This window comes from Phlebotomus argentipes, unplaced genomic scaffold, assembly GCF_947086385.1.
Source record: "Phlebotomus argentipes unplaced genomic scaffold, Phlebotomus argentipes genome assembly scaffold_4, whole genome shotgun sequence".
NCBI classification, from domain to species: Eukaryota; Metazoa; Arthropoda; class Insecta; order Diptera; family Psychodidae; genus Phlebotomus; species Phlebotomus argentipes.
The window spans coordinates 2,386,073-2,402,521 of NW_026776174.1; the positions used below are offsets into that span (position 1 = coordinate 2,386,073).

The 16,449-nt window shown below is 37.9% G+C and overlaps 2 protein-coding genes across 2 annotated transcripts in view; one reads left to right on the forward strand and one right to left on the reverse strand.

Annotated features, from left to right (window-relative positions):
• Positions 1-556: 556 nt before the first annotated feature.
• LOC132258324 (protoporphyrinogen oxidase) lies at positions 557-2,240 on the reverse strand. Its single transcript, XM_059755587.1, has 2 exons — positions 2,151-2,240; positions 557-2,077 (listed from the first exon to the last, which is right to left on the reverse strand). Exon 2 carries the CDS (start codon positions 2,063-2,065, stop codon positions 638-640), a length of 1,428 nt encoding a protein of 475 aa, XP_059611570.1. The 5' UTR covers positions 2,066-2,077; positions 2,151-2,240; the 3' UTR covers positions 557-637.
• Positions 2,241-2,323: 83 nt separating this feature from the next.
• Positions 2,324-16,449, forward strand: part of LOC132258323 (calcium-activated potassium channel slowpoke) — a 46,893-nt gene continuing 32,767 nt past the window's right edge. The window contains exons 1-6 of the mRNA XM_059755586.1: positions 2,324-2,425; positions 4,952-5,040; positions 5,271-5,832; positions 15,551-15,709; positions 15,799-16,062; positions 16,144-16,311. Coding sequence (XP_059611569.1) covers positions 5,509-5,832; positions 15,551-15,709; positions 15,799-16,062; positions 16,144-16,311 — 915 coding nt within the window. The 5' untranslated portion in view covers positions 2,324-2,425; positions 4,952-5,040; positions 5,271-5,508. The remainder of the gene's footprint in view (positions 2,426-4,951; positions 5,041-5,270; positions 5,833-15,550; positions 15,710-15,798; positions 16,063-16,143; positions 16,312-16,449) is intronic.

Genomic DNA, 16,449 nt, shown 5'->3' on the forward strand with positions numbered 1-16,449 from the left:
TGTCACTTTCCATTAAGAATGTATGCAATTATCTCACACTCTCGATGGATATCTCGTCGCTCTGCAAAACTATTATGTCTGTTGGCGCCAATTTATTGCACGAGACATATAAACCTATGCATGAAATCAGTGAATCTCAGGAAAACTCACGCGGAAGTCGGTGAATGTAGCATTTTACTCAATTTTAGACACATTCTAGCCTTTCCCTTTTTCTCAGAAAGTACCTAATAATTTTTCCACCTCCCACAATAAGTGCTAAATGGATAATTTGGGAGCATTTGTGGTATTTCAGCTGAAATGAAGAGCTAAATATAGAGTTTGTTCGTCTAATTAAATTAAATCGATAATTTTTTTTTCGAGTAATTACTTGACTAAATAGCAAAACAAACAGAGAAACACGCTGGAGAAATGGCGGGAATTATGTGCAATAATACTTATAATTGTTTCTGCGTTTCAAAGAGTGGTCAATGTGCTCTTCAAATGAAAGTGAAAGGACAAAAGTGCAATTGCAATTTTGTTCCACACATTTCCGAGATTCTGTGAACTTGTTTTCCGCACGTTTTATTGTAATATAAAAAAAGAATACAAGTCTTGGTTCCTTTTTCCATAGTGATAAGAAATTCGTGATTAGAAAAAATCACATTGCTGTCGATGGATAAGAATTAACAGCAGTTTTTGCTGACATGATCACATCATTTATCCCAATTCCATCGTAAGGTGCTCCGCAGAGGCGCAGAGGAAGTTTCTGGTCGTGCATGTAATCTCTTATCCTTTCCACTCTATCGTGATGCCCCAAAACGTACTGAGGAATACACTTTTTCAAGATGTTCACGCGCGAACTAGTAGGCTGCTCTTGAATATCAAGGATGTCTTTGAGATACTTTTGAGCCGTGGCTAGAAAATCAGCTTCCTTAGGTGCGTCTCCAAAGTATTCCTTGAACCAGTGTCCGCCCATCATCACTGTCACCACAGTGCTGGTTTTTATATCGAAGCAGCAACTATCGAATATGACTCCCAGAATGGGAATTTTCTCCCGCGGAGCAGCCAAGAAACCGAAACCTTGCTCTTTGAGAGCGTGCGGAGAGGAAAAGTGTAAATTTACCACTCCAACATCAACGTAAGGGATTTCGGTGAGCATTTCACTCAGCTTTGGGTGCTGATCTTTCACAATCTTCGCAAGTTTATAACTGGGCAAAGCAGAAATAACTTCATCAGCTTTTTCCTTGCCGCCCTTGAAAGTCAGTTCCACTCCTTTTGAAGAGAAATTAATTGAATTACAATCAGAATTCTTCAAGATTTGCACGTCGTTTTCCATCAGATAGTTTTCTAATGCTTTCGGAAGGTTTTCCAATCCACCTTTTAAGCTGTAAATTGACCATTTTTCTTTCTTTGCCTTTTCAGCGAGTTGTGAAGGTTCATTGAGTGTTTTCTTTTTGGACGAGCTAAAGGCATTGGCCAGGATTGCCTTAACAACTCCTCCATATTTCTGCTCCTTTGCGAAGAGATCTTTCATGAGAAATTTTACAGAAATCTCTTTGGCATTTCCAGCGCAAATCCCACAAATCATAGGACTTATCGCATAGTCAGCCACTTCTTGGCCAAATCTTCTCTTCGCGAAGCTATAAATGGACTCATCTTGAAGGGCTTTTGGTGACTTTCCGGCAAAGATGTCATGGAAAAGAGCATAAAACAGAGGCCGGGAGAAAGGCGATTGCTTTGTTAACAATCCCTTGAAATTGGACGGCAGCGGATGCAGCTGTCCATTAACGTAGATCAGACGTCTCTGGGCTGCTGGCGAGCTCCTCAGAATGGGTTGAATCTCACTGTCCAGCTTGAGTTCTTCGAGGAGAGCAAGAGTATTCTTGCCGCTTTCTCCAACTGGACGAATTGTTCTTGGTCCACACTCAAAGGTGATATTGTGCTCCTCATTCTCTATGGATCTAATCCAGCCACCTACGCGAGAAGAGGCCTCATAGAGTTTTATCTTGCTCCCAGGAACTCCTCGCCGAAGGAGATAGAACGCCGCTGACAGTCCGGAAAGGCCACCTCCCAAAATACTCGTCATTTGTGTCTTTTTCTGAATGATTGATGAAAAACAGTTCTTCATTAGATAGACTGCTGGAAGACACTACCATTTCACTCAAAAATACCTTTATTATCTTCTTAATTACACGATAATCCTCCCTTTTCTCACTTCATGACTCTTTGTTTTGGTTCTTCTTCTTCTTTCCATCGCCTTCTCGAGCGGTTCAGCGCAATGAGGTTATGCTCCCCAACCGGTAAAACGTGGTGCCAGATGAGCGCAAGATGGCTTTCAAAATTCCCCAGTACCGTAACGAGCCTCCACAGTGCTTCCTCTCTCTGTGAGTCCTCGCGGAAAATTGTGATTTTCGCACTTGAACAGTGAAAAAATCACCACTAAAAGGTATCAAATATCTACTCGTGGTGCTGCTGCACACTTTTCCAATGGAGTATGAGTTTGAGAGGGCAGGGAAGTGTGTGATAATTGCGTGAAAAGTGGGGCCCCAAATGTGAGTGGACCTTTTCATATTACCCGGAGAGAAAAGCAAGATCGACGCCGTCGCAAAAGGCAGTCCAATTTCGTATTGATTCCCCCGTTCGTGCTCCCGATTTTCCTCTAGTGCTCCACTCTCACGAAAATCGACTTTTCAGAACTGTGTTCAACTCGCTTGCAGAAGGTTCGTGTGCATTTTCACCTCTGTAAAAAATTATAAATTGCTGTGAAGAGCTTGTATTTCTCTCTGAAAACTGCTGAAAAAGTCAGTTTTCCACCCATTTGTGGCCCCACGAGTGTGTTGATTGTTGAATATTGGGGGTCCAGTGTGAATTTCTCTGAGGAATATATTGTGCATTTTCCGCGAGTGTAGTGAACTGGGTGGGAAAAGGGGTGGCTGAAATCTGCGGAGTCCTCGAGAACACTCCATGGCAGCATATTGTCCGGGAAAATCCGCCCTTTCCGTGACTTTCCATCCGTGATCCACTTTCGCCACCCATCCCCGTGGGAAAAACCAGATTTTCTCACCATTTCTACGATATTCCGTTGACTGGGTGCCCCAGTCGATGCTCTGGAAAATTTCCCGGGAAAAAGGTATTTTTCTGTGATGAATTCTCTGGGAAAACCCGCATTTTCTTCTGAAAACTCCCATTTTCTGCGGCAAAACCAAATAGTTGGCTTGAGAAAATATGCTGATAGTCCTGTTTGCACGCAGTATAAGCTAATTATGCGACAAAGAGCTTATATAGCGAGTTTTCATGTGGGGTGGAAAACAAAGGAAAAGCACACGATTGGTGACGGTGATAAGGGAAATTTTTATGTGATTGCCCAACAGGGAATGTGCATTTTTGCTCTTCGCCAAAGTAGAAAACGTTTCCTCGTTCCGACAGCCTGATTGAGGAAAAATAGTTGATAACACAGGAAAACTATCACAGTAAAAGTTACGAGAGACTATTGGAAAGTTTTTTTTTGTATCTCTCCAATGGAAAAAGTTCTTTGTGGATATTTTTTTTTAATAAATCTGAAAAGTTATACAATTAAAATCATGAAAAGTTTTTAGTTTGAAAATCTTGGAACATTGTGTGATGAACTATTTTTTAAAAAAAAAAGCTCTTTGAAAGATGTTAGACATTTTTTCCTGCTTTATATTTTAATATAGTAGATAGAATATTGGTTTTTTTGCGAATTGCAACCGTTATAGAGATCATCGCACTTGTTTTACAATTGACTTCTTCAATTGGCAAATTGCTGTAAAATTAAGAGGGTCAATTGAACAATAATTCCGCCAGTCTCGATTACAATTTCACAGTGCATGATACTGCGAGATAACCCTAAAACAATTAATACTCGTCAATGAATATAGATGCACAACAATGTATGAAATGTTTGATTAGACCGAGTTGAATGCAACTCCCGTCCAGTTCTTTCTGCTCACTGAAAGAGTTCAGATCGTTAGTGAAGTTGTAAACATCAATCAACAGAATTTGAGCGCGATTTCATCAGAGGAAAAGTTCAGTAAGTTAGAAATAATAGAAGTATGGAATAATAATGCACAGTTGATAAATTATTCTTAAATTTGGAGAAAGAATTCATGAAAACCTACCAGTTTTCTTTTATTTTTTTAATGTTTAAGAAAATGGATGGAAAGTATTTTTCCTCTAAGTGGCCTTCGTAGAAAGCATTAAGGAGTTTTTGGTCTGAAGCCAAGTCTAATTTATTTCTTTTTGTTTGTGGAAAATAAGCGGTTTTATGCCAAAAGCTAAAGTTTTGCAAGAATATTTGAATAGTTTTCTATATCAAAATAAAGATATGAAACTCACAAAGTACTGTATTTCATTAATATTTTATGAAGATTTTAATTATGAAGCTAATTTACATCTCAATGGCTGTTCTGTGATACTTCAATCGCACAGGATCTCTATACAGATTGTACAAAGGATATCAGATTTAACGTACGAGATTGAGAAAATGTAATTTTGTGCAAAACTTCCTCTTAAACGACACTTTACTGTGGGGCGATTGAGCAAATGCACTATAGAAAGTTTTCAATTCACCTAATTTAGTCCGTATGCTTTTGAAACTGATATTTTCTATGGACTACAGATATTGATTTTCTCATAGACAGGAGGGAAAATGCTACATGGGAAAGTTTCAATGAACAGTAGAAATTGTCTCTGTGTGTGAATTTTGTGGGTCAAAAGACGAAAGCTTCGACGATATCGATTGTTTTCTTCCAAGCTTTGTCGTCTTTTAAGAAAGTGAGGGGGTGTTTTTCCGTGATGGCCGGAGAGAGTTTTCCGTGCGTATGTGCCATAATAGGATTGAATGAGTAACACATTTGAATACCATATTCAGTCAGTGGGCAAAAGGGATGAAGATGCTGATAAATTCCTCATTGAAATTCACACTGAGAAATGTGCCTATTTTTCTCATTAGCGCGCCACAGTGGCAACGCAATATTGGAGAGGAGGAAAAAAAAAAGTGGAGTTTATTTGTATAATAAGGGAGAATAAGAGAGATGCTTGGTAGAATTTTAAGCATTATAATCAAAAGTGTTCAATTTTCAATCGAAAATGCTTGCTAGCCATATTGATGTGAATGTTTTTTCATAAAGCACAAATAGATAGATTCTTATAAGTATAGGGACTCTTGAGAAAAGTGAAGTTGTGGAGAGAGTCTCAGAGGAAAAAGTGTATAATTATCAACTTAGCGTGTGGAACTTGATGGCGAACAATATTCTTCTTGCAACTCGTAGGTTATAGTTGAGTATAGACACAAGAATTAGCAACAGAGCGACTCTTGCGGAACGACAGGCTGGGAGCGAAGGTGCACGTATCAAGGAGGGACAGAAGAGATCATCGTGACAAGTGTAGTGATGTGTGCGACATTTGCGTGAGCAACTGATGATGTCCAATGTGTGGGAATCAAACGAGAGACAATAGTGCACATGAGTCATCATCCACGGCATCAGCGTCAATCATCAAAAGCAGGGGATGTCGTCTTGTGACGAGGGAGCTATTGAGTCAACAACTGAGCCACCATCCATCGATGACTGTCTCAAGGTGCGCAAGTGGTGGTGCTTTCTGCTCTCGAGCATCTTCACATTCTTCGCCGGGCTGCTGGTGGTGCTCCTGTGGCGTGCATTCGCTTTCATATGTTGCCGCAAGGAGCCAGAACTGGGGCCTAATGATCCCAAGCAGAAGGAGCAAAAAGCCTCGCGGCAGGGGAAGCAGGAGTTCGAGGGAACTTTCATGACAGAAGCAAAGGACTGGGCAGGCGAACTCATTTCTGGGCAAACAACAACTGGACGGATACTGGTGAGTGTTTTCCACCCTCAAACATTTTCTACACACATTTTTTCCACCTCGTGAGAGTCTGTTTATATACCCAGTAATACACACAGTCTCTCAGTGAGATAATTTTACGCTCACGATGACGCCTTTATGACTTCCCAAACACTTCACTCAATAATTCAATACAAAAAAATGCCTATGAGAATTTTTTTTCCATTCCCTCTCAGTGGCACTATGGACATCGATAAATTAATTATTTAGGACAAAATTGTCCATTTGCATGTGCTCGTGTTTTTTGCCCACGAAACAAGACAACTTTCCATATTTGTTAACATGTGGAGAAAAGTGTTGTAGAGTTGATCCTTTTTTGCTATTACTACACAACATCGTAATTGGACGGTGTAATTGTTTGTTGATGCTCTGAAAATACCATCAAATTGAAACACTTTAGCCAGCACAGGATGTGTATACAAACAAGTTCGAGAGTGCTTTCATTGCAAATAAACAAAATCTCCTTTGTAAATCATTTTACATAAAATGTTTACTGTAGCATTTCATTTACACAACTGAAAAGGTTTGGGTGTGTAATGTGCGATGAATAGATAAAGTTGGAGTTCTGCAATTCTGTTATTAAAATATTTGCAATCGCACTGCGCAATTTTCACATTCTTGTTTCTGGATCAGAAATTTATAGTGTGAGTCTCTTCCATTTTTCCACACAATTTGACACATAGTAATGAAAATTCTCTCGTGTTAAGATTAAATCACATTGAATGGAATGATGGCTTTTGTGTCTGGGTTTTTATCTTAAGCTGCGAGATGATGAATAGTAAAAATTTCTCTCCTAATTCTTTCCGTATGAATAGTGGAGATTGAGTGGGTACATGTGAGATTGTGCAGTGCTTTAGGGTAAAAATGAGGCGGACAATTGTTGGTGAATGGGTGGTTTTGGTTAGAATTTATGAGGAAGTATTATAACTTCGATCGTTTTCATTGTTGGCTATTAAATTTGACCCATTTTCTTCACACTCTGCATGGGGGTAAAGTCGGTGATTGAGTGTATGTGTGTGTGTGTGCATGAGGATGACTGTCTTCAAATGGGGCAAAGGTGAGGCACTTAGGGTGAGGTGTTTTGGTCACACATTATCCACGAGTGGTTGGTAAGAAGAAAATTTCACAATTTATTGAATTAACATGACAAATTCAGATCTTTATAGATAAAAATGTAGCAATATTTCCCTCTTTTTACGTCATTTGCAAAATATTTTCTTTACAGAGCACATATCCTTTGATATATGTACATATAAATTTCACATGAGTTTCTCAGTGAGTTCTTTGTGGGGCGGAAAAAATTGAGTGAAAAATGTAAAATGCAAGGGCAAGAGAAATTGTCTTTAGCAAGAAGAGTGCATAGATAAATATGCATCAGAAAGACTTTCCGCTTGGAGTTCGTTCCATAGAAGTGAAACATGAAAGACTAGCCTGAGTTAATATTGTGAGAAATTGGGACACAGAAACGAAGTATTTATCGATTTTACCAGAAAATACATGAACTGTGTGTATATATGTATACAGGACGAAATATGTTTTATTAAAATGTAATTAACATGGATTGACACATGTTTATGTGGCAGGTTTTGTGTTGATTAATCTTTCTTTGGGATTGTGGCTTCAAATTCATCTTAAAATATGTGATTAGATAATAATTTTGGCAAAACAAATTGATCGTTCTACTTGGTCAGTGGATTAACATTAGCGCTTTGGTGAAAGGCTTATAATCTGTTTAATTTTCTTTATATGAGTGTCACGTCTAAAAATAATTGCCATCGCACTTAAAGTGAATTTATATATTGAGAAATTTGTAGCAAAGATGTGATTTGAAGAATTTCAATATTATTTTATAGGATGTTGAGACGAGAGATTTAGTTGTGCCATAGAATAAATGTTTAAGGGAAAAATTTAATATCATGTAGCTTTCAACGGAATTTTACAGTTTCACTCTTCACAACTGTTTGTACATTGGATGAGCAGAGACAAAATAGAGAAAAGGATGAGGTTAATAAAAGAAATTTTCCTCAGTATAGATAAACAATTGCGCTGTGTTTATCATTTGGTCTGTTTTTCAAAATTATTACAATGAAGATGCGTAAAAGAAATGTTGAAAATAACTCCGAAATTGAGACAGAAATGATGCTGAAAAGGCGACGAAAGAATTAGTGAAATGGAGAAAGATCCATTTTGCAAATAAAACATCCAGAATCCAAGTGAGATAAAGCGTGAAATGTTCGAGAAAAGTTGAGTGAATTGGATAATTGTTTGGTGTTGGTTCTAATTGTGAGAAATTGAAGAATATACCTAATATCTTGTGTGTCCCAGTACATTATAAATACATGAATTGTAATATTTGTTATAGAGTGTGAAGAACACTTTGAGACATTTTCCTCGATGGTTTTGACGGTTAATTTTAGAACTCACGCGAAAATACATACGCATTTTGTGGTGCAACTTATAAATAGATTCTGGTGTTGAGGAGATAAGAAAATTAGTAAGACGGAGACAGAGAGATTATACAGATGATGATGATCATTATAAAGTTTATTAAACAATGATCACATCGTGTGAATTCGTCATTATTTATCTTATATGATTTTGAATGCGAATTTTTTCACATGTTTTTCCACATATGCTTTCCAAACAATCAACTCATTAATTTGCGTGTTTTTCTTCCTTTTATTTTCCATTTAATTCTGATGATTTGTTTATCTCTAGACGATTTTCTGCAGTATTTTACTGCACGTGTGAAATTTCAGGGTGTAACTCGATAAAATGAAGAGATTATTAGTCAACAGGGTGTGTCTGAATTTCCATTGTCAGGTTCTATTCATGAAGCAAACCACTAGGGAGTTTGATTAACACTTCATTCCACTTTCACTGATGAGATGGGATAGGAAAAAATGTACAGTGAGTATCGCAAATGTCCAATTGCGAAGTTTTTGCGTTACGACAAAATAATATAATAATCATCAATTATTGGGGAAATATTACACGTTATTTTCGAAAATCAATTATTCATATCAAATTGTGTAGAGTCATTTAATATTTATCAATTTTACTAACATTGCCACACATTTGACACTTACTGTCTGTGTTACGTGAGTGATATTTTGCCTGACAGTTGGTGTGAAATGGCAAAAAAAAGATAAAAGTTCATGACTTTTAATTTTCCAACACTTCTTCGTCCCTTGACGCGGAACGCCCAAACAGGGGAGGGAATGAAATGGGAGAGGAATCTCGGGAGAATGTGTGACATTTATTTAATTTTTCGCAGCTCACTCTTTTCAATCTTCCAATATTAAAATATCCATTTTTATTGCTCACCATCTCACACACAGCTTGTTTGTGCCAAAGAGGAAAATGTGCCAAGTCGAATTGCTGAGAAAAATCGCGGTGAAAAGACTTGAAGTATGCGTGTATGTATGTAAGATGATAAAATTGTCACAGTGCGATGTTTTTTTATATTGGCTGAATATAAAGGAGGTATAAAATTAGAATTTTTCTTTCAATTAATAAGCACTCTTTTTCCATCAATTTGTCGTGTTCTCGAAATTTCTGTGTGTGAAGGAAGAAGGAATGTATATTATGTATTAGAATTGTGTCTGTATCGTGTAATTAAAGGACAATATATTTTTTTGAGTTGTCACACAAGAGAGTCTTCCAGTCCGGAAGATATATATAATTTATTTTTTGACATGTGTGTCGGTAAATTTTTCATGCTACAGGAAGAAAGTGAGAATACTTCTTTCAATTAGCCCAAATTGCTTCCTATAAGTTTCTCCTTCGCTGTCCCATGGCAATAATGAGGGGAGAAGTTGGGCGAAATTGTGTTTTACATTCTGTATGTTGAGAAGTGAGCCAGTGTTATATGTGATGGTGGAAAATGGAGAAATGAAAGATTTATTGCAATACCAGCTGATTGCGGGGATTTTCTCTGTCTCACAATGTTCGCTATACTTTGTTGTGTCGTCATTAATTATGAATGTATTTCTTGGCTACATATTCATCAGCAACAGCACACACTTTCCACCTCTACACTCCGTTGCTCTGGACGGATGCCAATTAATGGCATTCTCCACTCCCTTTAGGGGGAAAATGTGTGTTGGACTCAGGGGAAAATTCGACAAAATGTCTGAAAGTGCGAGAATATCTCTGATTGAGGAGGCTAGTGAGTTGGATAATTTGTGGGAAAAACTTGTAATTTTCTTTGCTCTATCTGACGCAGATGGAGAAAATCAGTAAATTGCTCAATGTGTGATGAAAATCTGATGGGAAGGGCATCATGAAACACAAGGACAATATTTTATTAAATGAAATGCTGTCTCAGCATCTGCTAGACTTACAACGCATTGCTTCATTCTAGTTTGAAGATAGATGAATGGTTACACCTATTTATAATCCTAAAAACATCGATAAGGGTCACGGGCGTCTCAGGCGAAAGAGCTTAATATATATTTTAACGTGAAGGGAATTTTAAAAATAGTTTGTCTTCTCTTCCTTTGTTGCGTACACGAAAAGCCTCAAAGTTGACACGAAGTGAGCCACATACTTTCACTAGTAAAAGTATGTAATGTAGTTTTATTGTAGGTTTTTAAGAAATTGGTTTTATTGTGAGGAGCAGTGCTGTGTTAAGGTAATTTGAAAACTCTGAAATTCTCTGTCTTGTGTTATGTTTTCCATCTCGTCAGCACAATTTAGACTTTCGCGTACTTATATCACTGTGTGGTTGGGGAAGAAGTTTGTTAGCTGTGAAAATGGGTTCACTAAATTGTCTCTGGAGAAGATGCATTGTTAAAAAGTTTGCCAAGAGTCTTAAAGGGAATTTGGCAAGTTGTTGATGTCTCTGAGACTGCATGTTTTAAATGCTGAAACACCGTTTTGGCAACATTTTGTCGTGATTAATCGAATGAGGTCACTGAATCTCGGGGAGTATTTTTTTTTTCATCGAGGCTTTCCTTCTTGGACTCCTGCCCGGGATCATTGTCCTTATGTAATGTCTGGCAATTGGTGAGATGCAAAAAGCCATACAACTGTGCAGATGGAAAGTGAAGGGGGCAAAGTACAATGGATGAGAGACTCATGGGCGCCTCTGTGGTCCGCGCGTTATACATATTGGGATACTGTGCGTATTGATTTGGAGCAGTGTGCGTCCCTTTTTCCATAACCCACAATGAACACGTGGGGTGGTGAAAGGGGGTGTGCTTTGGGGTTGGTGATCCAACGAGGAAAAGTGTATAAATATGAACGCGTGGGTGGGCGCTATGTAATCTACACTGTGGATATTTCATATAGACGGAAAATCGGAGACCGCCTTTTTTCCATTCGCCTTGTTGATAGCGATGGGATCTCTACTGTCGATTTTGCTGTTTTTGACACATTTCGGCCCGCGTGTAGGAAAAAAATGTGACAAGAGGGGAGGATCAGAGAAATAATGATTCTTCCTACATACATATTGATTGAATGAAGTTTATCTCTGTTCTTCTGGTTGGGAACGTTTTGTGGTGGACCAAAAGTTATTTAATAATAAATTGTCTGATGTGATGGACAGATTATCTCTGTTTCACTTGCATGTATTATTTCTTACTGTGGTCAATCGATAAAAATTAATAAACTATCACTGTGAAAATTTAACGAGAATTTATCGTGAATAGGTGGTCTTGTGGGAAAAACCGAGTGAATTATGTCAATAACTTTGCCAACACTGCCAGATGATTCTACACTGTACACATATGAACACTTTGCATACATATATGTGTACATATGCCTCGCCATCAGGGTAAATTTGGAATTTTTTATTATATTGTACATATACGCAAAGGTGACGAATTTTTCTCAGGTGGCCAAATAGCATTAACAAAGTATAAATGTTACTCATTCCCACGAGTGGAATGACGAGGGTAGCGCTATGAATTATTTAATATTTTTTTCATAGAATTCTAGCTTTTTGGATTTGTGGTGGGGGGAAATCAATAAACTTGAGAAAGTCGCGCTAGTTCCTTCTCTCTCCCACGCAATTTAGTAGAAGAATGACTAAGAGAATAATTGTCAGGGAATTAGAGTAATTTGTCGCCGAGAAATATCCGCAGTCTTGGAAATCCAATTAGCACAATGAATTTGCTGGAAAAAGAAGTGAAGAAGCCGAAATACAGGGTGAGGCTTTAGATTTGTATTATTAACTTTCTTACAATGTGATTTCTAAATAAATATTTTACTTATAATATTCACTTGTATATTTGTGTTATTAAGATATTTATCCACCTATAATTATCCTCTTTGGCTTCTTTCTTTCTTAGATATCTTAATATCTTTGGGGAAGATATTATTCCATGTCTGTAATTTGATGGGAAACGCTGTGAGGGAAATGTTTTGATGAACGCTCCATTTCACATTGATGGAGCCGCCTGGTGATGTAGACTCATGAATGAAATACCAGAGGCGGTTCCGCCTCCTCACATTCCCTTGTTTAATCAACTTCAAGGGTGAATTAAATTTTCAATTAAAGCAGAATGACTGATGCCATAATTCAATGTGTGACATGGTGGAAAAGTAAGAAAAAGCCCCTTTATGATGGTCTTTGACATGCTGAGAGAGGCTGAGATAGTTGAAAATTGTCGCACTGGGAATGATGAGGGTTGGAAAAGGGATTCTGAAACACGCACGAGAAGAGATGATGCTCAACGATGGCAATATGCGATGAGAAGTGTCTCTATTTTCTCGTCAATAAGTTTCCTTGCACCTCCCAGAGATCCTGTCTATCGTTTTTTTTCTTCTTGTAAGTGATTCTCTTGCTCTCTCGGGATTTTCGGGTTGTTTGATGAATATATGGGGGTATATTGATGTGAAGAGAGAGGACAGAGGAGTGGAAAGTTGTGTCCACAAAGCCTAAAAAAGCTCTCACTCTCTTCCCTCACGTTCGCTATGTACGAGTGTGTGTAAATTAGTGCGCATGACACACACTGGTAAAAACGAAAATCTATTTAAGCTGCACATTGTGGTATGTATCTTGTCGATGAAACACTTTGGCGACACACAAATTTTAACACAGAGTAATTCCACACTTATTGCAGAATCATGTAAATTTCAGTTATACATTGGAATATTTCATGAGGCAATTTAAAGTTCGTGCCGGGTGAAAGGATATATCGTGTGAAATGTATAGCATAATGGCATTCAGGTCAAGTTGATGTTTAATGGAATTGTCCCATAGCAATGTTAAATAAATTACAGCCACCGTGATTTCTAGGTTAATGCTCAACACGGAAAAGTTAGCTTAATTCGTTGAAAGAGTATGTAGAGAATGTATATAGTTTGGTTTTTATTTATTTTCTAATTGAAAATCTTGCATGTTTGAACAATTGCATGGATAGATGACATAAACATTGTGCATTTCATCTCGTTTGCATTCCACGCAGACGGAGCGCATTTGATGCTTGTCTGATGTGGCCATGTTTCGTCCATAAATGGGTTCTTTTGACCAATTTGCAGCGTTTGTTTTCATTGCATGTGACTCTCTGAATTTGGCCCAGATTCTGTATGACCGTCCAACGTTCCTTTGTGCATTTTCTAGCCACACTGTGGCGTTGAGAAGTGGGTATTATGTGGTGGACAGATGAAGAAAGTGCCATGCATTGTAGCTGCTAATTAATGTGGACAGTGCAGTTTATTAGAGGGTCTAATTGCCGGAGAGATGTGCACTCGCCCTCCCGAAAGGCTGCTCGTGTGAGTGGCTTTGGGCTATGAATTGATGATGAATTCAGGTCATGGTGACGTAGGGGTGAAAGCACTGCAAAACAGTGTGATGATGTGACGTGGTAAAATGATTTTCAATGCAGAGGTCTACGACACACATTTGATTCTCTCAAACACTCTGAGCATTTGCACACAATTTCACACATAGATTTTCCGTATTATCCTATATATTATGCTCTGCAATTTTCTTCTCCACTGCTCTCATCTTGCTGACGCTCTCTCTCTCTGCTCTCAAATCCTGCGAAAGCATCCGTACTCATGCATTTAGAGTGAGAGAAAGAGAGTGTGAGCGAGAGAGAGAAATTTATTGATTTTTCCTTCGTGCAACTACACTTGGTGTTGTTTTGAGGGTGGCACACAATTCTCACAGTAACGTGAAATTTATACACGGGAAAGTGGAACTTTGCAGTGGGGACGCCTGGTAGTTGCTGCAATGTTTCACAAGAGGGACATGAGGAGAAAGAAGGGAGGATGGGTCAGAGAAAAGAAGATAGGACAATGAAATAACCAAGATGGTAAATTTATAACTCCCTCTTGTGCAACTCTTACTTGGACAGGCGGGAGGAAAACTAATGTACAAGAATGAAATTTCATCTGAAAATTACTTAAAGTTCCACATCCTCTTTCTCTAATCCTCGCTCACATCCGTTTTCCCCCGTAGACAATTCAATTAATTCAACAATAATACGAGCAAAGCCATATTGAGGTGGATTCAATTAAAGTTTTAATTTGTGGAAGCCACTTGAAAAGTTATATATTGAATTTTGTTCTTAGAGATTTCACTGTCTGTGCCTCTCGAGAGGCAGCCAATGTATCGATTAATTGTTTGGGTCATAGGGTAGTATTATGGTAGGCAATTAGTGTGAGACCGGCGATAAATCTCTCTAATTTGCATGTACGTGCGGTTATGAATTATCTGATGGCATAAGAATTGGAAAGACAAATTGAGTTATTCATGTGCATGGTCAAGGAGGGGAAGGTATGCTGTTTGAATTAAATATTCATTTTATGGCTTATCTCTACCTCGACAATACATTTCCGCTTGGGTTATCCTTTATCGCACTTTCATGCTTGGATGTTTGAGGATTTGCCTTTGCCTAAGATTGACAAGACGTGTATCATTTATTTGATTGCTTCTCTGTGGTCAGCTGTTATGGTCAAGATTGAGAGATTTATGCATGCGATAGGGAACGTTAAGTACACAGTGTGAGTCATAAGGAAAATGTAAGAAAGTGGCATAATTATGGCGTATTTGACTTGTTGAATATCTTACTATAACACAGTTTTAGTTCTTCGAGGAGTGTAAATGCACATTTAGTGTAATAGGAAATGGAAAAATGAAGATATTATGAACTAATTTGAAATGATGTGTAATTCGATGTTGGGAAAATTTCCATCATCCCACTGGAATGTGAGCATATTATCAAGGGAAATTATATGCATGTTGTCGATATTTGATTGACTTTATCTGATTCGCTTCCACTTGTGTGAGTGACACCCTAAACATTTGAGATGTTGGTTGAAAATCAATATGAGCTTGTAATATTTTACTGAGACGCTCTAAATTTGTGCAAAGTTATCTCAAAATTTCTTTTAAATCCTTGTATTTAGCTCAATATCACTGTGTTTGCCATTGAGAGGAAATGAAATAATCTCTGTGCTCATTATATGAAAGTGTACACATTGTAAATATTTGATTATCAGTGAAATTTAGCCCGATTGATATTAAAAAGCGGTAAAAGATCAATTGAGTATTATCAGTGTTTTGTATAAAAAATGTTTTTGCTCTTGTCAATGCTGGAGCGTTGTCTCCACTCGAGCATGAATCTCACGAGGTGGTGCCAAACACGACAGACATGTTTTGAAGTTGAGATGAAAAATGTGGTGAAAACGAGAAGTAATATGAGATGTTCGCATATATTTTTTTTTATCTTTCTAGGTGGTACTTGTGTTTATCCTCAGTATTGCATCCCTTATTATTTATTTTATCGACGCTTCGAGCGAAGAAGTGGAAAGATGCCAAACGTGGAGCAACAACATTACACAACAAATCGATTTGGCATTCAACATATTTTTTATGGTTTACTTTTTTATACGAGTAAGTATGCCATCTGATATTCTGACAATGTTTCAATTTATTAGGTCAGATGTGATTTTGAAGTGATTGAATTTGTTTCTCAATTGCAGTTCATAGCGGCATCGGATAAACTTTGGTTTATGCTAGAGATGTATAGTTTCGTAGATTACTTCACAATACCACCGTCCTTCGTGTCCATATACTTAGATCGTACATGGATTGGTCTACGTTTCTTGAGAGCTCTGCGACTCATGACTGTTCCGGATATTTTACAATATCTCAACATTCTCAAAACATCCAGCTCGATTCGATTGGCTCAACTCGTATCCATATTCATCTCCGTGTGGTTGACAGCGGCTGGAATTATTCACTTGGTAAATAATATATTTGAATGCTGCTGGATTGCGACCTTTCGCTTACGGATAATGTTGTTTTTTATTTCTCTTCGAATGTAGCTGGAAAATTCGGGTGATCCTCTAGAGTTCAACAATCCTCAGCAGTTGTCCTACTGGACGTGCGTGTATTTCTTAATCGTAACAATGTCAACTGTGGGATATGGCGATGTGTACTGTGAAACAGTTCTTGGGCGAACATTTCTCGTGTTCTTCCTCCTCGTCGGTTTGGTGAGTGCAATGCATTTTTTGTTCTTTACAATTTCTGGCAAAAGAAGTTCACGAAAAAAAAATCACCTTTTCTTATCTATCTCTTGTCTCTCATAATATACAATTTTGTGTTTCTCCAAGCGGAACATAAAACATAGA